At 45.1% G+C, this 21,734-nt stretch overlaps 1 protein-coding gene across 1 annotated transcript; it reads right to left on the minus strand.

The window, feature by feature from the left end:
- Positions 1 to 19,488: 19,488 nt before the first annotated feature.
- On the minus strand, positions 19,489 to 21,274 carry LOC109767570 (uncharacterized). The gene is made up of 4 exons (XM_073506893.1): positions 21,112 to 21,274; positions 20,954 to 21,017; positions 20,742 to 20,838; positions 19,489 to 20,653 (listed from the first exon to the last, which is right to left on the minus strand). The coding sequence occupies exons 1-4, from the start codon at positions 21,272 to 21,274 to the stop codon at positions 19,622 to 19,624; spliced, it is 1,356 nt and encodes a 451-aa protein (XP_073362994.1). The 3' UTR covers positions 19,489 to 19,621.
- Between the last annotated feature and the right edge of the window lie 460 nt (positions 21,275 to 21,734).

The raw sequence follows: 21,734 nt of genomic DNA on the forward strand, positions 1-21,734 counted from the left end.
GCTACGCCCCTGGCCACCAGGTCAGATTTGGAAGCTTGAACTACATTGCGGATATCCGTGGAGACTTGATCTTCAATGGATTTGAGACCGCAGCGATCGCTCCCCGTCGCTCCGATGAACATGACTTAAATCTGTCATCGGACCATGTTCAGGAGATGGTCCCTGTAACTGCTACGACCTTAGATCCGGAGCAGATTGCGCCATCCGAAGCCATAGAGTCCGTGGCGTTGGAGCCACACATAGACTCAACACCTGGGAATATCTGCGTCAACGGAATTCCGGACTCGTCTCCGGCTATAAGTTCCGAACCACGCACGCCTGCGGGCGCAGAGCTGGATCGGTTATCGATCTTCGATTTCAGCGCCGCAGATATCTTCCAACACTCGCCCTTGGGCGACGTTCTAAATTCATTACAAAACCTGTCCTTGGCGGGGGACTCACAGCCGAACTATGTCCTGTTCGAACTAGAAGCTGACGATGGGGAATTTCGCTTCCCACCCACCACCCACTTCATAGCCACTGTCAAGGACTTAACCGACGAGCTTGATTATGGCTCCGAAGACATCGACGGTATGGACGATGATGCCGACAAGGAGCAAGGACAAAACCTGCCATTCACTGGACGTTGGACGACCACCTCTTCGTACGATGTGTACATGGTTGACACACCTAAAAAATCTAGCGACGATGACAAAGAAGATCCAGTCGCGAATAAACCTTCTGAGACACAGTCCAAGCGTCGGCGCCCTAAACGCCGTTCTAAGCCACGTCGCTCAAAAGATGGCAACACTGGCACCGGAGAAAATAGTGCTCCAGACGACGCCGAAAACAATGAAGATCCTGCTGGAGTAGCATCCGAACAGGAGGAACAAGGCAACGGCAAGTTAACCCTGGTAAACAGGCCGTACCCAGTGACCCGGATGATGATAGTTATCGTCCACTCTCCGAGGACGAGGAGAGCCTCGGCAGCAAGGATTTCATCGTGCCTGAGGCACCCCTCGAGCAGGAGCGCTTCAAGCGCCAGCTGATAGCTACTGCAAGAAGCCTGAAGAAAAAGCAGCAGCAGCTTCAAGCCGATCAAGACCTACTCATTGACAGATGGACTGACGTCCTGGCAGCCGAAGAATACGGCCTCAAGCGCCCAGCCAAGAGTTACTCGAAGCGCAGACTACTACCTCAGTTTGATGAGGAAGCACCGGAGCCCATACCTCCCTCGCGCAATGCGGAACGACCACCACGTGGTCGGGATAGTGCGGCGGATCGACCACCACGCGGTCGGGATAAAACGGCAATTCAGGCCGAACAACAGCCCGCCCCACCGCCTCGTAAAAACAGAGACAGAACAGCTCGGGACCATACATACGATCTTCGGCAGGACCTGGACAGTAGAGCAGGACACACCAGATCAATCTACGGATCGCGAGGACGCTTCCCAACTCGGGATAACGGCTACCTATTCGGACGTGACAAACCTAGTCATGCCCGGGCCGATAACCGCAGACGGACTCCATCGGAGGTGCGCCGCGACGCGGCCCGATATAGAGGCGCCGCACACCCTCTCTGCTTTACAGATGAAGTACTGGATCACGAATTCCCCGAGGGATTCAAGCCCGTCAATATTGAATCATACGAGGGAACAATTGATCCTGCAGTGTGGATCGAAGATTTTATTCTCCACATCCATATGGCCCGAGGAGACGACCTCCACGCCATCAAATACCTCCCACTAAAATTAAAAGGGCCAGCTAGACACTGGCTAAATAGCCTGCCTGAAAATTCCATCGGCAGCTGGGAGGACTTGGAAGAAGCTTTTCTTGACAACTTCCAAGGTACTTATGTCTGGCCACCAGATGCCGATGACTTAAGTCATATAGTTCAACAAACTGAAGAATCAGCCAGAAATTTCTGGACTAGATTCCTAACCAAAAAGAACCAAATCGTTGACTGTCCGGATGCCGAAGCCCTAGCGGCCTTCAAACACAGCATCCATGACGAATGGCTCGCCCGCCACCTCGGCCAAGAAAAGCCGAAGTCTATGGCAGCCCTCACGGCACTCATGACCCGCTTTTGCGCGGGTGAAGATAGTTGGCTGACTCACAGTAAAAACACAGCCAACGAGGCAGGCCCCTCCGAGGCCAAAAATAGCACCGGCAAGACCCGGCGCAATAGACACAAACGCCGAAGTAATGGCGATAACACCGATGACACTGCAGTTCACGCCGGATTCAGTAGCTCCAAGCCTGGCCAGCGAAAGAAACCTTATAAAAGGAACAACGAGGGACCATCCAGCTTGGACCGTGATAACCCACAAGTATAGGGGATCGCAACAGTTTTCGAGGGTAGAGTATTCAACCCAAATTTATTGATTCGACACAAGGGTAGCCAAAGAATATTCTCAAGTATTAGCAGTTGAGTTGTCAATTCAACCACACCTGGATAATTTAGTATCTGCAGCAAAGTATTTAGTAGCAAAGTAATATGGAAGTAACGGTAGCGGTAGCAAAAGTAATATTTTTGGGTTTTGTAGTGATTGTAACAGTAGCAACGGAAAAGTAAATAAGCAAAGAACAATATGTGAAAAGCTCGTAGGCATTGGATCGGTGCTGGAGAATTATGCCGGATGCGGCTCATCATGTAACAGTCATAACATAGGGTGACACAGAACTAGCTCCAATTCATCAATGTAATGTAGGCATGTATTCCGAATATAGTCATGCGTGCTTATGGAAAAGAACTTGCATGACATCTTTTGTCCTACCCTCCCGTGGTAGCGGGGTCCTCATCGAAACTAAGGGATATTAAGGCCTCCTTTTAATAGAGTACCGGACCAAAGCATTAACACATAGTGAATACATGAACTCCTTAAACTATGGTCATCACCGGGAGTGGTCCCGATTATTGTCACTTCGGGGTTGCCGGGTCATAACACATAGTAGGTGACTATAGACTTGCAAGATAGGATCAAGAACTCACATATATTCATGAAAACATAATAGGTTCAGATCTGAAATCATGGCACTCGGGCCCTAGTGACAAGCATTAAGCATAGAAAAGTCATAGCAACATCAATCTCAGAACATAGTGGATACTAGGGATCAAACCCTAACAAAACTAACTCGATTACATGATAAATCTCATCTAACCCATCACCGTCCAGCAAGCCTACGATGGAATTACTCACGCACGGCGGTGAGCATCATGAAATTCGTGATGGAGGATGGTTGATGATGCCGATGGCGACGGATTCCCCTCTCCGGAGCCCCGAACGGACTTCAGATCAGCCCTCCCGAGAGGTTTTAGGGTTTGGCGGCGGCTTCGTATCGTAAAACGCGATGAATCCTTCTCTCTGATTTTTTCTCCCTGAACACGAATATATGGAGTTGGAGTTGAGGTCGGTGGAGCTCCAGGGGGCCCACGAGGCGGGGGGGGGGCGCCCCCACCCTCGTGGACAGGTGGTGGGGCCCCTGGCCTTGATTCTTTCGCCAATATTTTTAATATTTTCCAAAAATAAGTTCCGTGGAGTTTCAGGTCATTCCGAGAACTTTTGTTTTTGCACATAAATAACACCATGGCAATTCTGTTGAAAACAGCGTCAGTCCGGGTTAGTTCCATTCAAATCATGCAAGTTAGAGTCCAAAACAAGGGCAAAAGTGTCTGGAAAAGTAGATACGACGGAGACGTATCAACTCCCCCAAGGTTAAACCTTTGCTTGTCCTCAAGCAATTCAGTTGATAAACTGAAAGTGATAAAGAAAAACTTTTACAAACTCTGTTTGCTCTTGTTGTTGTAAATATGTAAAGCCAGCATTCAAGTTTTCAGCAAAGATTATAACTAACCATATTCACAATAACACTTAGGTCTCATGTTTACTCATATCAATGGCATAATCAACTAGCGAGCAATAATAATAAATCTCGGATGACAACACTTTCTCAAAACAATCATGATATGATATAACAAGATGGTATCTCGCTAGCCCTTTCTGAGACCGCAAAACATAAATGCAGAGCACCTCTAAAGGTCAAGGACTGACTAAACATTGTAATTCATGGTAAAAGAGATCCAGTCATAGTCATACCCAATATAAATTAATAGTAATGGATGCAAATGACAGCAGTGCTCTCCAGCTGGTGCTTTTTAATGAGAGGGTGATGACTCAACATGAAAGTAAATAGATAGGCCTTCGCAGAGGGAAGCAGGGATTTGTAGAGGTGCCAAAGCTCGATTTTAAAGTAGAGATAAATACTATTTTGAGCGGCATACTTTCATTGTCAACATAACAACCAAGAGATGGCGATATCTTCCATGCTACACACATTATAGGCAGTTCCCAAACAGAATGGTAAAGTTTATACTCCCCCTCCACCAACAAGCATCAATCCATGGCTTGCTCGAAACAACGAGTGCCTCCAAGTAACAACAGTCCGAGGGGAGTTTTGTTTGCAATTATTTTGATTTGATTTGCATAAAGCATGGGACTGGGCATCCCGGTGACCAGCCATTTTCTCATGAGTGAGGAGCGGAGTCCACCCCTCTTGAGAATAACCCGCCTAACATGGAAGATACGGACAACCCTAGTTGATACATGAGCTATTCGAGTATACAAAACAGAATTTCATTTGAAGGTTTAGAGTTTGGCACATACAAATTTACTTGGAACGGCAGGTAGATACCGCATATAGGAAGGTATTGGTGGACTCATACGGAATAACTTTGGGGTTTAAGGAATTGGATGCACAAGCAGTATTCCCGCTTAGTACAAGTGAAGGCTAGCAAAAGACTGGGAAGCGACCAACTAGAGAGCGACAACAGTCATGAACATGCATTAAAATTAATAAACATTGCGTACAAGCATGAGTAGGATATAATCCACCATGAACATAAATATCGTGAAGGCTATGTTGATTTGTTTCAACTACATGTGTGAACATGTGCCAAGTCAAGTCACTTGAATCATTCAAAGGAGGATACCACCCTATCATACCACATCACAACCATTTTAATAGCATGTTGGCACGCAAGGTAAACCATTATAAACTCCTAGCTAACTAAGCATGGCACGAGCAACTATAATCTCTAATTGTCATTGCAAACATGTTTATTCATAATAGGCTGAATCAAGAACGATGAACTAATCATATTTACAAAAACAAGAGAGGTCGAGTTCATACCAGCTTCTCTCATCTCAGTCAGTCCATCATATATCGTCATAATTGCCTTTCACTTGCACGACCGAACGATGTGAATAATAATAATAGTGCACATGCATTGGACTAAGCTGGAATCTGCAGGCATTCAATTCAAAGGAGAAGACAAGGTAATATGGGCTCTTGGTTAAATCAACAATAATGCATATAATAGCCACTTCAACAATTTAATCATGGTCTTCTCCTAGCGACCCCCAAAGAAAAGAAAAGATATACAACTATTTACACGGGAAAGCTCCCAACAAGCAAAAGAAGAACATGAAATCTTTTTGGGTTTTCTTTTTAATTATTACTACTACAGCAAGAAAGGTAAACTAGCTAAAAGCTACTACTAATTTTTTTTGGTTTTTCTTAAGGTTTTTCAAACACACAAGAAGAAAGCAGGAAAAAGAAAATAAACTAGCATGGATATTACAGTGAAAAAGTATGAGCACCGACATCTAGCAATGAGTGTGTAAACATGAATGTAATGTCGGTGAGAGATACGTACTCCCCCAAGCTTAGGCTTTTGGCCTATGTTGGTTTATTGCCACGGATGGCCTGGCGGATATCCATAGTTGTAGTTGGGGTTGTACTGCGATGAACAAGCACCTGATTGCCACTGGCTGGCAATCATCTCTGGATCCCACTGGTAATTAGACTGTCGTGGAGGATCAAATTGTGGTTCCGGCTCTGGCTCTATAGCTGATGTAGGGTTCCGGTAGGCGTGGATGGCCGCCAACGGAACGAGATACTAGGTTGTAGATAAATCAAACAAGGAAGGAGCAGGCAAGGTAATAGTCTCAGGGTGATGTTTATCAAAGAACAATTTGTATTTAAGCGCCCCTTCCCTATTCTTAACAATAAAATCATGCGCTACCATACTCTTATAATCTAAATAAACTGTGGGCAGCAATTTTTCTTCTTTTTCATAGTGCCTAATAGGTATGTTATAATATGCAGCAAGGCGTGAAGCATAGACACCTCCAAAGATGGGGCCCTTTGTACGGTTCAGACTTAACCGTTTGGCAATAATACCGCCCATACTAACAGAGTCATCATAGAATAAACCATGGAACAAAATAATAATATCAGGAACACTAAAGTTTTCACAGTTCCCGCGACCAATTAAGCAACGACTAGCAAATATTGCAAAGTAGCGTAAAACAGGAAAATGTATGCTAGTGATTCTTGCATCGGAAACCTTCCTAGTTTCCCCTACAGTAATAGTGTCAATAAACCCGTCCACATCTTTACGATGTGGTTCCTCTAAGCTACCCTCCAAAGGTATTTTGCAAAGCCTGCAAAATTCATATAGTGACATCTTCTTAACCACATCATATAAATGAAACTCTACTGAAGGAGGTGATTCCTTAGGATAATAGTAGAAGTTTTGCACAAAAGTATTGGTGAGTAAGAGATACTGTTCGCGTTGGTCACGGAGGAAGTCGGTGAGGCCTGCATTCTCAGCCAATTCATAAAAATCATCATAAATCCCGGCTGCTCTCAAGAAATCATTGGAAGGCCATTCACACAGCTGAACCTCCGCGGTGCGAGGCAGATTATATTTGGGCCTCTCTGCTTCTTCACCTTGCTTTTCCTTCGAGCTTCGGCTCGATGAGCCCTAAAAGTAGATACGTTGGAGACGTATCAATCCCCCCCCAAGCTGAAACATTTGCTTGTCCTCAAGCAATTCAGTTGATAAACTGAAAGTGAGAAAGAAGAACTTTTATGAACTCTTTTGCTCTTGTTTGCATAAATAGGCTTAAACAGCACCCAGGTTTTCAACCAGCATTATAACTAACCATGTCGACAATAACTCTTAAAGATTATAATGACTCATATCAATGACATAATCAGCTAGCGAGCAATAATAAGATATCACAAACAGCAACACGTTGTCAAAACAACCATGATATAATATGACCATAGTGGTATCTCGCTAGCCCTTCCTGAGACCGCAAAACATAAATGCAGAGCACCTCCAAAGTTAAAGCAGCGACTAAACATTGTAATTCATGATAGAAAAGATCCAGTCATGATGCACCCAACATTAGCTACACACAATGCATAAATCATGACAGTTGTGCTCTCTCAGTTTCTGGCGCTTGTTTTAGAAGGTGATGACACAACATAAAAGTAAATAGAAAGTCCCTTCACGGAGGGAAGCAGTGATTTGCAGAGGTGCTAGAGCTCAATTTTTTAAAACAGAGATAAATGATATTTTGAGACATGCACCCTTCTTATTCACTTCACGACCATCAGTTATCAACATCTTCCATGCTAAGCACGCTAGTGGTGGTTCCCAAGCGATAAAAGTAAAGGTTTTGACTCCATTGGGAGTTTTTGTTTGATTATTCAAGAGATGAACTCTTTTTCATGTTTGCAGTTTGGGACTGGGCATCCCTATTACCGCCCATTTTCTCGTGCGATGGCGAGTGAATAAACACTCGACCTGAGAATAACCCGCTTAGCATGGAAGATATCGACCACCTCCTGTCATTCCATGACCGATCCAGGCACACAAAATGGATAATTTTTAGAAGTTTTTAGAGGTGGCACATGCAAATTTACTTAGGACGGCAGGGTAATACCGCATATAGGTAGGTATGGCAAACTCATCTGGAATAACTTTGGGTTCAAGGTTTTTGATGTACAAGCAGAGTTCCCACTTAGTACAGGCGAAGGCTAGCAATTTAGATTGAGAAGCGGCCAGCTAGAGAGCAACAACAATCATAACCATGCATTATGCGTAAGTAACATTGGACACTAGCATGAGTAGGATATGAAGACCATGAACATAAATATCATAGAGGCTATGTTGGTTTTGATTCAACTACATGCATGAACATGTGCCAACTCAAGCCACTTGAACATTCAGAGGAGGATACCATATCATCATACTACATCACAATCATTTTAACGCTATGTTGATATCCAAGATAAATCATTATCAACTCCCAGCTACTTATGCATGGCATGAGAAACTATAATCTCTAATTGTCATTGCAAACATGTTTAATCATAACGGGCTGAAGCATGGATACTAGATTAAACATATTTACACAAACAGAACAAGTCGAGTTCATACCAGTTTCTCTTTGCCACGGCCAGTTCATCGAATGTCGTCATTATTGCCTTTCACTTGCACGACTGAATGATATGAAAATAATAAAAGTGCAAGAATGCTATGGACTAAGCTGGAATCTGCAAACATTTTATTCAACAGGAGAAGACAAGGTAAAATGTGCTCTTATTAGTTCACCAGTTATTCATATAAGAGCCACTCAGCATTTTATCATGGTCTTCTCCTCGGTGCAACTCGAATAAAGAGAAAAGAAATTCAAAGAAACATACTGAAATATTTTTGGAGTTTTTACTTTTCTTCAACAAGCAAATAAAAAGCAAAAACGAGAAAAATATTTACACGGGAAAGCTCCCAACAAGCAAAAGAAGAGCCAGGAAATCTTTTTGAATTTTCTTTTTAGTACTACTACTAAGCTTGCATAGAAAATATTCTAAAGTTTTTCAAACACACAAGAAGATAGCAAGAAAATAAATCTAAGCATGGATGATACAATGAAAAAGTGTGAGCACCGACAATTGGAATGATATAAGTGAACATGAATATAATGTCGGTGAGGAAAACGTACTCCCCTAAGCTTAGGCTTTTGGCATAGCTTGGTAATCGATCAGTAGCCTGGATGGTAATAGGGATCCTGAGGAGTAGGCATCCACTCATCCCACTGCTGAGGCTCCTCCTGTGCTGCCTCCGCAGCAGCTTGAGCGTTCTGGTAGGCGATGATGTCTGCAGGCATAATCCGGTATCCGCCCCTGGCAGCAGAATCAAACAAAGCAGGTGCAGGCAATGGAATAACATCACGAGTTTTAACGCTAAAGACCAGGTTATAAGGAATGGCGATGTCAGGACGATCATGTGCAAGAAAGTGATGGTGTTCCATGGCTGCACGGTCTAGGTAAACCTTAATTAGAGGGTAATCATGAGGGTGTATCCCAACATTGAAGTGAGCCGCCAAACGAGTGGCAAAAATCCCACTGATGGAGTCCTGGACTAAGGGGTCCTCGGGCGTCCGGCCTATTATCGATGGGCTGGACTGATGGGTTGTGAAGACATGAAGGCCGAAGACTGTACCCGTGTCTGGATAGGACTCTCCTTGGCGTGGAAGGCAAGCTTGGCGATCAACTATGAAGATTCCTTCCTATGTAACCGACTCTATGTAACCCTAGATCCCCCCGATGTCTATATAAACCGGAGGGTGTAGTCCGGAAAGGATAGACTCATTACCATAGTCATACAGGCTAGGCTTCTAGGGTTTAGCCATTACGATCTCGTGGTAGATCAACTCTTGTAATACTCATATTCATCAAGATCAATCAAGCAGGAAGTAGGGTATTACCTCCATAGAGAGGGCCCAAACCTGGGTAAACATCGTGTCCCCTGTCTCCTGCAACCATCGACCTTAGACGCACAGTTCGGGACCCCCTACCCGAGATCCGCCGGTTTTGACACCGACACCCACCATGTATTTCCCCTGGGATTTATTAAGATGCAGGCGACGAGCCACAATAGCTCCCAAGCTATAAGTGTTGTCACCCTCCAGTGCCCTGCGTAAAACAGTAAACTCTAATGCGCTGAGCGCACTAGTTTCTTTCTAGCAGCAGACACTTAGCAACAAATAAAGCAAAATAATGTATAGCAGGGAAGTGTATGCTAACAGCCGTGGTGGCTGACACCCCTCTCTCATCCCCCACAGTCAAAGTGCGATAAAAGTCCTCAAACCCAGTCGGCCTTGGCTCAGCTAAGCTCCCATCAGAAGGGATCATGCATATGTCACAAAATTTAGTAAGTGGTATCTGATGGTTTTCAGCATATAAGTCAAAGCTCACTTCAGGAGGATTATTTCTAGGCAAGAAATAAAGCTTTGAACAAAGATGTTTGTGAGGATTTGGTGCTGGTCACACTCATCTGCGATGAAGTCGATGAGGCCGGCATTAGCAATATATTGCATGAACTCCGGAAGAATTCCAGCATCTTGCAGGAACGGGGTGTGCGGCCATTCGCACGGCCGTACCTCCGCCAACCTCCGAGGGTGAAGATCACTGTCAGAAGACTCCCTAATAACACCCTTGGATTTCTTCTTAGAGCCAAACTTCCTAAAGATATTCATGTCCCCGTACAGTTTTCCTATGAACAAAAATCTGAATTTTTAGTCCACAAAATTTTCTCAACAAAACTTCACAAAATTGATAGCAACTACTCATAGGGACACATAGAGGCCATAGCAAGCATTCAAACTACTTAGAACACTAAGAATTCAACATCCAAGCCCATCTACAGCAGCACCAAGAGTAACTAATTATTCAAAGTATAAACCACTAAAACAAAAACTAATTGGACAAACGGTGGAGTCACATACCATGCAACAATCCCCCGAAACAGTTTCGGAAACGGAGCTTCGAGCAAAGAGATCGAAATCCGTGGGTTTGAGCTCAAGAACACGGGAGAGAGAGCAATGGAGATTTTTTTCTGGAGGTAAGTGATGATGTGGGCTAAAGAGATAAGTGAGGGGGCCCACGTGGGGACCACAATCCACCAGGGCGCGCCTGGGGGTCATGGCGCGCCCAGGTGGGTTGTGCCCACCTGGTGCACCTCCCTCTGGTATTATTTGCACCAAAAATTCAGAAATATTCAGAAAAAATCGTATAAAATTTTCAGGGCATTCCGAGCACTTTTATTTTTGGGTCATTTTTATTGCATGGGAAATTCAGAAAATAGACAAAACATGGCATTTTATTTTATTTGACTAGTAAAACAAAAAACAAAAAGTAAGGAGAGAAGGTAGTGCTTACTAAATTCATGAACTTCATACCGCTCAAAAATTATTTATTAATAAGGTTGATCAGGTCTTATTAACAACCACTTTCGATTAGCATGAAACGGAAGAACTTTCGTAAATCACTAAGTTACCTCAATGGGGATATGAATGTCCCCAACAATAAGCATTTCATATTTCTTTTTGACAGTAGGTAGAGGTATTTGAAAACTTCCAATAGTGATTGTCGGAGATTTTTCAATAACATTAATACCATTCACTTGGAATTGTTTCTTCGGAAAGTGCACTGTATGCTCATTACCATTAATATGAAAAGTGACCTTGCTTTTATTGCAATCAATAACAGCCCCTGCAGTATTCAAGAAGGGTCTAAAAAGGATAATCGACATGTTGTCGTCCTCGGGCATCTCAAGTACAACAAAGTCAGTCAAAATAGTAACATTAGCAACAACAACGGGCACATCCTCACAGATACCGATAGGTATGGCAGTTGACTTGTCAGCCATTTGCAAAGATATTTCAGTAGGTGTGAGTTTATTTAAGTCAAGTCTTTTATATAAAGAGAAAGGCATAACACTAACACCAGCTCCTAAATCACACAAAGCAGTTTTCACATAATTCTTTTTGATAGAGCAAGGTATAGTTGGTATTCCCGGATCTCCAAGTTTTTTAGGTACTCCATCTTTGAAAGTATAATTAACAAGCATAGTGGAGATTTCAGCTTTCGGTATTTTTCTCTTATTACTGATGATGTCTTTCATATACTTGGCATAAGGAGGCATTTTCAGTCAAGCGAGTACGTAAAAAGACTGGCCTCAGCATTTCAGCAAAGCGTTCAAATTCTTCATCATCATTCTTTTTAGTTGGCTTGAGTGGAAAAGGCATAGATTTTTGAACCCATGGTTCTCTTTCTTTACCGTGTTTTCTAGCAATGAAGTCTCTTGTATCATACCTTTTATTCTTAGGTTGTGGGTTATCAAGATCACCAGGTGGTTCTATTTCAACATCATTTTCTAGTTCCTTTTCATTGTTTGGTTGAGTATATTCATGAACATCGGCATTATCTTTTTCATTATCACTAAGTGGATGTTCATTACCAGATTGAGTTTCAGCATCAGAGATAGAAGTTTCATTTTCATTATCAGGAGGTTTTTCTACTTCAGGTTCACTAGAAGTGTGCAAAGTCCTATCATTTTTCTTATTTTCTTTTCTAGAAGGACTAGGTGCACTAGTGTTATTTCTTTGTGAGTCTTGTTCAATTCTTTTTGGGTGTCCCTCAGGATAAAGTGGTTCCTGATTCATTTTACCTCCTCTAGGTGCAACTCTAACAGCAAAGTCATGCATATTATTATTCATTTCATCAAGTAATTCTCTTTGTGATTTAGCAACTTGTTCTAACTGGGTTTGTACCATAGAAGCATGTTTTCCAACACCTCTAACATCATTTGAAATTCCAAATAACAAGTCACTCAAGCGAGCAATCATATCAAAATTATATTTCAACTGTTTCATAACATTTGCATTGAAGTGATCTTGTTTTCTAATATAGTTTTCAAACTCATAAAGGCATTGACTAGGATGCATATTGTGAGGATTATCATTATCATTAAACTTAATTAGAGAATTTACCTCGACCACCTTAGGTAGTGGTGGTGTATTAAGCCCATGTATTTCTTCAATAGGAGGTAAATTTTTAACATCCTCGGCTATAATACCTTTTTGTTTCATAGATTTCTTTGCCACTTGCATATCTTCAGGACTGAGATATAATATACCCCTCTTCTTCGGAGTGGGTTTAGCCGGTGGTTCGGGAAGAGTCCAATCATCATAATTTTTCAATATGTTATTCAATAATTCTTCAGTTTGAGCAATAGTTCGTTCCCTGAAAACACAACCAGCACAACTATCTAGGAAGTCCCTAGAAGCACCGGTTAGTCCATTATAGAAGATATCAAGTATTTCATTTTTCTTAAGAGGATGATCAGGCAAAGCATTAACTAGCTGGCAAAGCCTCCCCCAAGCTTGTGGGAGACTCTCTTCTTTAGTTTGCACAAAGTTAAATATTTCCTGTAAGGCAACTTGTTTCTTATGAGCAGGAAAATATTTTTCAGAGAAATAATAAATCATATCCTGGGGACTACGCACACAACCAGGAGCAAGAGTATTGTACCAAGCTTTAGCATCACCCTTTAATGAGAAAGTAAATAATTTGAGAATAAAGTAATAGCGAGTTTTCTCATCATGAGTAAAAAGGGTAGCTATATCATTCAACTTAGTAAGATGTGCCACAATAGTTTTAGTTTCATAACCATGGAAAGGATCATATTCAACCAAAGTAATCAACTTTGGGTCGACAGAGAATTCATAATCCTTATCATCAATAAAGATAGGTGAAGTAGCAAACTTAGGATCACATTTCATTCTAGAATTCAGAGATTTTTCTTTAGACTTGCATAGTAATTTCTCTAGATCATCTCTATCCTTACAAGCAAGAATATCTCTAGTTGTCTCCTCATTCATAACATAACCTTCCGGTACCTTAGGCAATTCATATCTAGGAAGGCTAGTTCTAGCAGGTGTTTCAGGAGTTTCAGTTTCAAGCTCATCATCAGATTCAACAACATCATGTTGTATTACTCTAGCAATTTGTTCATCAAGAAATTCACCAAGTGGCACATCATCATTATCAAGCAAGGTACTAGCATCATCATAAGAATCATTCATAGTATAAGTAGCATCATCAATAACTTGCAACATATTAGAATTGATAGCATGTGGTGGTGTTGCAAGTTTACTCAAAATAGAAGGTGAATCTAAAGCAGAACTGGATGGCAGTTCCTTACCTCCCCTCGTCTTTGAGGGAAATATCTTAGTCTTTGGATCCTTCAGATTCTTCATAGTGATAATATGATAATAATCCCAAGTGACTCAATAAATATAGCTATGCTCCCCGGCAACGGCGCCAGAAAAAGGTCTGGATAAACCACAAGTATAGGGGATCGCAATAGTTTTCGAGGGTAGAGTATTCAACCCAAATTTATAGATTCGACACAAGGGGAGCCAAAGAATATTTGAAGGTATTATTGGCTGAGTTGTCAATTCAACCACACCTGAAGATTAATTATTTGCAGCAAAGTGATCAGTAGCAAAGTAGTTTGATAGTTTTGATAGTAGTGACAGCAGCAACGATAACAGTAATAGTGATAGAAGTAATTTGTAGCAAGTGTAACAGTGATGATACCAGTAGTAACTTAGCAGAAACAATATAAGATAAATTCGTAGGAATTGGATCGGTGACTTGTTGGATCATATTCATCATGAGACAGTTATAACCTAGGGCGATACGGCACTAGCTCCAGTTCATCGATATAATGTAGGCATGTATTCCGTAAGTAGTCAAACGTGCTTTATTAAAAGAACTTGCATGACATCTTTTGTCCTACCCTCCTGTGGCAGCGGGGTCCATATTGGAAACTAAGGGATATTATGGCCTCCTTTTAATAGAGAACTGGAACAAAGCATTAACACATAGTGAATACATGAACTCCTCAAACTACGGTCATCACCGAGAGTGGGCCCGGTTGTTGTCACTCCGGGGTTGTCGGATCATAACACGTAGTAGGTTACTATATCTTGCAAGATCGGATCTAAAAGATGGATATAATGATGAATTCATAAATGGTTAAGATCTGAGTTCATGGCACCCGGGCCCAAAGTGACAAACATTAAGCATAGCAAAGTCATAGCAACATCAATCTAAGAACATAGTGGATACTAGGGATCAAGCCCTAACAAAACTAACTCGATTACATGATGAATCTCATCCAACTCCTCACCGACCAGCGAGCCTACGAAGGAATTACTCACCGGTGGGGAGCATCATGGAATTGGCGATGGAGATGGGTTGGTGATGACGAAGAACGAAGATCCCCTCTCCGGAGCCCCAAACGGACTCCAGATGGGTTGGAGCGACTGTGTGGGATGTATATACGAACGGAAAAGTTTAGCGGGGACTGAGTGTGGGATGTACTTACGACTGTTAACGATTTCGCCTGTATAATTGTATTTTTAGCACTACTGTACGTATATTTGATCCCTCACCGGTCGCACACGACTTCATTTTGCCGAGCATGTGTGCCAGGAGGGCATATCCCCGACGGTTTCTGGGTCGTGTGGGAAGGACCCTCCTATCATAGTCACTCACTAGGTGACGGTTCAGAACGCCGTCGCAGAAAGGGGTTAAAAACCGTTTGTATAGCACCCCGATGTACCAGTGAAACATGGTGAAGTGTCAGGTAGTCGACGTTCACATAACACCAACGGGCATCAACTTCACCTGATTACTAGCAACAAGGCTTCTCTCATGTCCACAAGAACAAATAGAACTAATTGCAACTCATCATATTGATCATGATCAATGGGTATAAATAAATTATTAACAAACTGAACATAATTATCTTCCATCAATTGAACCAACAAGCATCAACTACAAGATGTAATCAACACTACTAGCACCCCCAAGTATCAATCTGAGGTTTGATACAAAAGATTGAACACAACGGATGAACTAGGGTTTGAAGATGAGATGGTGCTGATGAAGATGATGATCCCCACGATGAAAGGAGTGTTGGTGATGATGTAGGCTTCGATTTTCCCCACCCGGAGGGAGGTTTCCCAGATAGAAGCGCACCGCCAGAGAGCAAAAAATGCTCCTCCTCTATTCCACCTCGCAGACGGCGGCAGAAAGTCCCAAAACTTTTTTTGTGATTTTTTCTAGGGAAAATGGGATTTTATTGCCAAAGGGCATCGAGCGAGTCACCAGGGCCCCACATGGACACATGGCGCGGCTAGGGGGTAGGTGGCGCTACGTGTCTATGTGGCTAGCTGGTGTGTCCCCCCTCGCATATCTTTCCTCCATAATTCTTCATATATTCCCAAATAATTCTCTAAAAATCCTCACTTCGTTTTGAGCTCCGGAGAATTTGCTTTCTCTTCTATTGATCTTTTAGGTTCAGAATTCTAGCTGCGGCAATCCCCCTCTCTTGGTATAACTTGCATTTTGAGAGAGAGAAAGCATTAGAATTGCACCATAATGTGAAATATATCATTGAAATAAGATAATTTACAGTAGGAAATAATGATGCAACATGGATGTATCAGCGTGATGTCTTGTGCGGGGGTGGCGGCGGTGCTCAGGTCTCACAGGGAGCGGATCATGGCGGCTGGCGGTGCGATGGCTCGCTGCCCTGGTCATGCTGTGGTGACCACTCTCTTCCTTCGCCTTCAATGTTCATTCCAAGGTGGTTGTCGGGCGGCGGTGAGGTTGGCGTGGCGGTATGACATCGGGCGACTGCAGCCTCACCGTCGTCCATATAGTTGACCCGACGTTGTTGACCTTATTAAGATCTGAATGGTTTGGTGGTGGTGATCCATATCCGGTCAGCCCGGGTGGTGGTGGCTATAGATTGTGCTGCAGCGACCTCCTGCGGCTCCACGATGGCGATGGTCATCGACAGGTCTTTAGAAGGATTCATCTCGATCAGATCCCATGGTGGGCTCCAATGGTGAGATGTAAACTATGGACGAAGGCTTGATGTGGAGGGGTGGTTTTGCAGCGGCCGCATGTAGTTGCTGAGATCATGGGAAAGTGGTGGCAACAATACATGAGTGACTACAATGGTACGACGTGCACCCTGTCTCGAGCTTCAGGGTGAAAGCCTTGGTCTAGCCCGAGTTGGTTATGCCTGGCAATGGCGACATTTTTTGCGTCATTGCCTTGTTAAAGGCATTGCTCGGTATGCTCGAGCTGATTCTTTAGGGTGGAAAACCTTGGTGGTTGGATCCAGTGACGATGGCGTTTGAGAGTTTGTTTCGTCCTTAAAGCCGTTGCTATTGAAGAATTTCGTCGTCTGTGTGGCGTCATAAAATGGTTGTTGCAGATATGATCATTGTCATAGTTTGCCGATATTAGATATGATCGCTTTGAGACCTTTTTCTTTTTCTCTCGCCTACACAACTTTGGTCTTGTATGACTTGCTAGTTGCTGACATAGTTGTATGTGTGTGTTGGTGTTGGTTGTGTGCATTCTATTTATGCAGAGGTCGGGTGTATGTTGATGGTGTTTGTATTCTCTTGATGCTACATTTTGAGAGAATAAAATCCAGGCTTTATGGGAAAAAAATCTAATATTGTATATCTTAACACATTTTTCTATAAAGATGATCAAACTTAAGAAAGTTTAACTTAGGACAAGTATAAAATTTTAATTATTTTGAAACCGAGGGGGTAGTACTAGTAGGGGTGTGATGCAAATACAGAGGACTAATTTCATCCAAACAGCTGCAAAAAAAAGAGGTCTGCCATAGAAAAGCAAATATAGTGAACAAGTTATCTGCCACACACATTGTCAAGGGGATGGCCCCCGGGTGGGCAACGGAACCCGGATCCTTTTTGAAAACATCGGGCCCAGCAACGCCCCTCAATCTGGCTTGCCCCTCAATCCGACTCGCCCCTGACCGGCTCCCCACCGCGACCCGGTCGGTCGGTTGGCGCATGGCGGCCGGTCCCAAGAAGTCAAACCCCAGCGACAAGTAAGCATGGCTATAGTGCTCCCTCCTTTGCACCGGCCCTGGGCGGCGCGGCAGTCGTGCCGACCAAGTCACCGCCTGGGGCGGGCGCGTCTCGGAGGCGCAACTGCAGCAAGACAGCGCTACTGTCCCATGACGTCCGGCAAGGCATGCCCACAGTACCCAGCAGCCGGCCGTACCCGCGCCCGGCGGCCCCGGTACATATGTGGATACATAAATCATGATAAAGGTTTATTATTCATGCTAGAATTGTATTGACCGAAAACTTAAATACATGTGTGGATACATAAACAAATACCGTGTCCCTAGTAAGCCTCTACTAGACTAGCTCGTTGATCAAAGAACGTTAAGGTTTCCTAACCAGACATGTGTTGTCACTTGATAACGGGATCACATCATTAGGAGAATGATGGACAAGACCCGTCTGTTAGCTTAGCATATGATCGTTCAGTTTATTGATATTGCTTTCTTAATGTCAAATACATATTCCTTAGACTATGAGATCATGCAACTCCCGGATACCGGAGGAATACCTTGTGTGCTATCAAACGTCACAACGTAACTGGGTAATCATAAAGATGCTCTACAGGTATCTCCGAAGGTGTCTATTGAGTTGGCATGGATCGAGATTAGGATTTGTCACTCCGTGTATCGGAGAGATATCTCTGGGCCCTCTCGGTAATACACATCACAAGAAGCTTGCAAGCAAAGTGACTAAGGAGTTAGTTACGAGATGATGTATTACGGAACGAGTAAAGAGACTTGTCGGTAACGAGATTGAACTAGGTATGAAGATACCGATGATTGAATCTCGGGAAAGTAACATACCGACAGACAAAGAGAATTACGTATGTTGTCATAAAGGTTCGACCGATAAAGATCTTCGTAGAATATGTAGGAACCAATATGAGCATCCAAGTTCCGCTATTGGTTATTGACCGGAGAGGTGTCTCGGTCATGTCTACATAGTTCTCGAACCCATAGGGTCCGCACGCTTAACGTTCGTCGACGATATAGTGTTATATGAGTTATGTGATTTGATGACCAGATATTGTTCGGAGTACCGGATGAGATCACGGTCATGACGAGGAGCTCCGGAATGGTCTGGAGGTAAAGATTGATATATAGAACCATGATGTTTGGACACCGGAAGAGTTTCGAGAGGTACCGGGTAGAGTCATCGGATCACTAGAAGGGGTTCCGGGAAGCCCCGGGAGATATATGAGCCATATGGGCCAAGTAAGAGGAGCACACCAGCCCACAAGGGATTGGCGCGCCCCTCCTATGGCAGCCGTCCAAGGGGAGAAAAGGAAGGAGGGGGATTCGGCCTCTCCCTGCCTTCCTCTCCTCCCCCTTCCTTTCCTTCCTCAGGCAAATATGGTACGGGGGAGGGGGGGTTGGCTAGGGCAGGAGCCCAAAGAGGATTCGGCCTCCCTTGGGGGCACCTCCTGGCTGCCTCCCCTCCCCCCTATATATATGAGGGAGGGGCCGCCAAGACCACAACAATCTCTTAGCCGTGTGAGGCGTCCCTCTCCACAGTTTAGTCCCTCGGTCATATTTTCGGAGTGCTTAGGCGAAGCCCTATGAAGATAACAACAATACCACCATCACCACGCCGTTGTGCTGCCGAAACTGATCTACTACTTCGTCCGTCTTGCTGGATCAAGAAGGCGAGGACGTCACCGAGCTGAACATGTGCTGAACGCGGAGGTGTCTTATCTTCGGTACTTGATCAGTTGGATCGAGAAAAAGTTCGACTACATCAACCGTGTTAATAAACGCTTCCGCTTACGGTCTACGAGGATGCATAGACACATTCTCTCCTCTCGTTGCTATGCATCTCAATGGATAAATCTTGCGTGTGCGTAGAAAAAAATGTTTTACATGCAATGTTCCCCAACGGATGGCCTAGAAAAAAAATTGCTGGCAGAACAGAGTCATGTACACCAGCCAAGTTGGCGCCAGTTTCAGTATCCCGCCCCTGTGCCGCTCGTCACACGTGAAACGGCTCCAGCGAGCCGTCGACCAAGCCTGCGCCGCAGCTCCCATCTTCACCGTCGTCGTCCTCCCCGCATCCGTTCAGCCACGTGAGGTTCTTGGGGTCCTCCCGCAGCAGCATGGCGTCGTACCGCGTGCTCGGGAACGCGTCCGGCGCGGCGACCACGACCGCGACCTTGTCTTTCCCAGCCGTGGACCGCCGGCGGCCCCTGGCGTCCGAGACCGTGGCCGCGGACCCTAAGCGGCCTCCGGACGGTACGGATCGGGTACTCCGCTGCTCGCCGCCCTCGTTCACCGTGAGCTTCCGAGAGTCGCGCTTCGTGAGACAACGGCGCGTGCTCGCGACGGATGAGCCGAACCCCACGGTTGGACGGGGTGCGGCCTTCTCGTCGTCGTGGGTCTTTCGGCCGTCGCCACCGGTCCTTGACAATCTTTTACTGGCTAGCAAGTCCCCTCTCGGCGCGCTCCGGGAGGCAGCGGTCGCCGGGGATGTGGCCGTGCCGTTGCCGTGGCTCCTCTGCTTCACGGTCGCCGGCACGGGTCGCGTCTTGACCATACTGGGAGGCACGGCATTTTCCGCGGCCTGAGCCGTTGACATTGCATCACGACTCAGCTGGCCCGCGAACCTCGAACGTGCCACGGCGTTGGCGCCACGTCTGGTCAGCGCCGGTTGCTCTGACGCCGCTCTGGTAGTTGACTTGGGGCTGGAGGCACCGGTCGTGGGAGCGCGTGGCCGCGCGGTACTCGACGACGACGGTCCCTTGGGTTGGCTGGCGGCACCGGAGCCGGAGGACAGCCGTCGTCCGTGTGTTTTATCCTGGGGAGGGGGCCGACAGGCGGCAGCAGCGGCTGGCGGTCGGGGGCTCGTCGCCGGCGTCGATCTCCCCGACGCGCTGCTCGTGGCTTTGACTGAAGACGAAGACGCCGACGACAGAGTCCTCCTGACGTGCGGCAGGCGACCCGAGGACGTGAGCACCGTCGTGTTGAGTGATGAGCTGCTCCCCTTCTCCTGGCGTGCCCGGGAGAGCTGCACCATGAATGACCAGACCACTAAGCTTTTAGTCTGATCTTTACGTCAAGAAAAACTGTAAACGCGGACGGACGGACATACGTACCGGCGAATTGCTCTTGGCGTTCGACGCCGATGTGGCCCTCGTCAGCCGGCTCAGCGCCGGGGAGCACGAGAGAGGCGTCGCCGGAGGAGTCAGAAGCCTACGAACATCGATGAATCGCAACAATGTGATAAATAAGTACTGGTAGTAGGATGTTTCGCCATTTGCAGCTGATCTGAATGGCCATTTACCATCATGAGAGCGTTTTCTCTTACCAGTCATAGTCATGCTTCCCGATCTCAGCCCTGAGCTTCGTCTTTCCCCTCCGATCGGCGGCCTCTGCATTGCATTGCAGAAGCACTCCTTACATCAGTTGATCAGCATCAGAAGCGGCAAAGAAGACGCCGGAGATAATTCAGGAACAGGTACTTACTCTCGTCGGTTTGGCCGGAGAGGGCGGAGAAGAATTCGATGCTCTCGTCCTTGGCGGCGGCCCTCCCGCCGCGGTGGCGCAGCAGGAGCTGCACCGCCGCGGCGGATGCCGACGCCTTCTTCGTCGTCCTCGGATGCGGATCACAGGGGAGCCTGCTGCTCATTTTTTTGCTTGCTTTCTTCTGTTCTCTCTGCGGTGTTTGTTGCAACGGACGATTCTTGGCCGTGTTCCCGCGATGAGCACAATTGACTGATATGAAAGGGAAGGGGGAGCTCGTGATGCAGCTGTTCTACTAGTTATTTCTGCTGCACTGCCCAAGTCACAAACTGTTTTCCGATTTTAAATAAATAAAATTCCACTGCAGAGGTCAACCCGTTATGAATCCATCCTGCTGGAATTTGCATTTCTCTTCCCATTTCAGAGTGCATTATATGTCCTGGAAATGCCCTTCATACTCAAGCTCACCAAACGTGCAAAGCACCCAAGATTCCCAAAAATAAATAAATAATACTAGTATATAGTACCATAGAGAGACACGCCGATCAAAATGAGAAGAGAATTTCGAATAACCAAGCACATATGCAAACATGTTCTAGAAAAAAGCACATATGCAAACACAGTTG

Source organism: Aegilops tauschii, chromosome 2, assembly GCF_002575655.3.
Source record: "Aegilops tauschii subsp. strangulata cultivar AL8/78 chromosome 2, Aet v6.0, whole genome shotgun sequence".
NCBI classification, from domain to species: Eukaryota; Viridiplantae; Streptophyta; class Magnoliopsida; order Poales; family Poaceae; genus Aegilops; species Aegilops tauschii.

Excerpts from the sequence above, each read along its gene's own strand:
- LOC109767570 (XM_073506893.1), bottom strand. The coding sequence starts at position 21,274 with ATGAGCAGCAGGCTCCCCTGTGATCCGCATCCGAGGACGACGAAGAAG. Across the intron at positions 20,839-20,953 it reads GGGAAGCATGACTATGACTG|GCTTCTGACTCCTCCGGCGA; the intron begins GTAAGAGAAAAC and ends CGATGTTCGTAG. Across the intron at positions 20,654-20,741 it reads ACGCCAAGAGCAATTCGCCG|CTCTCCCGGGCACGCCAGGA; the intron begins GTACGTATGTCC and ends TTCATGGTGCAG.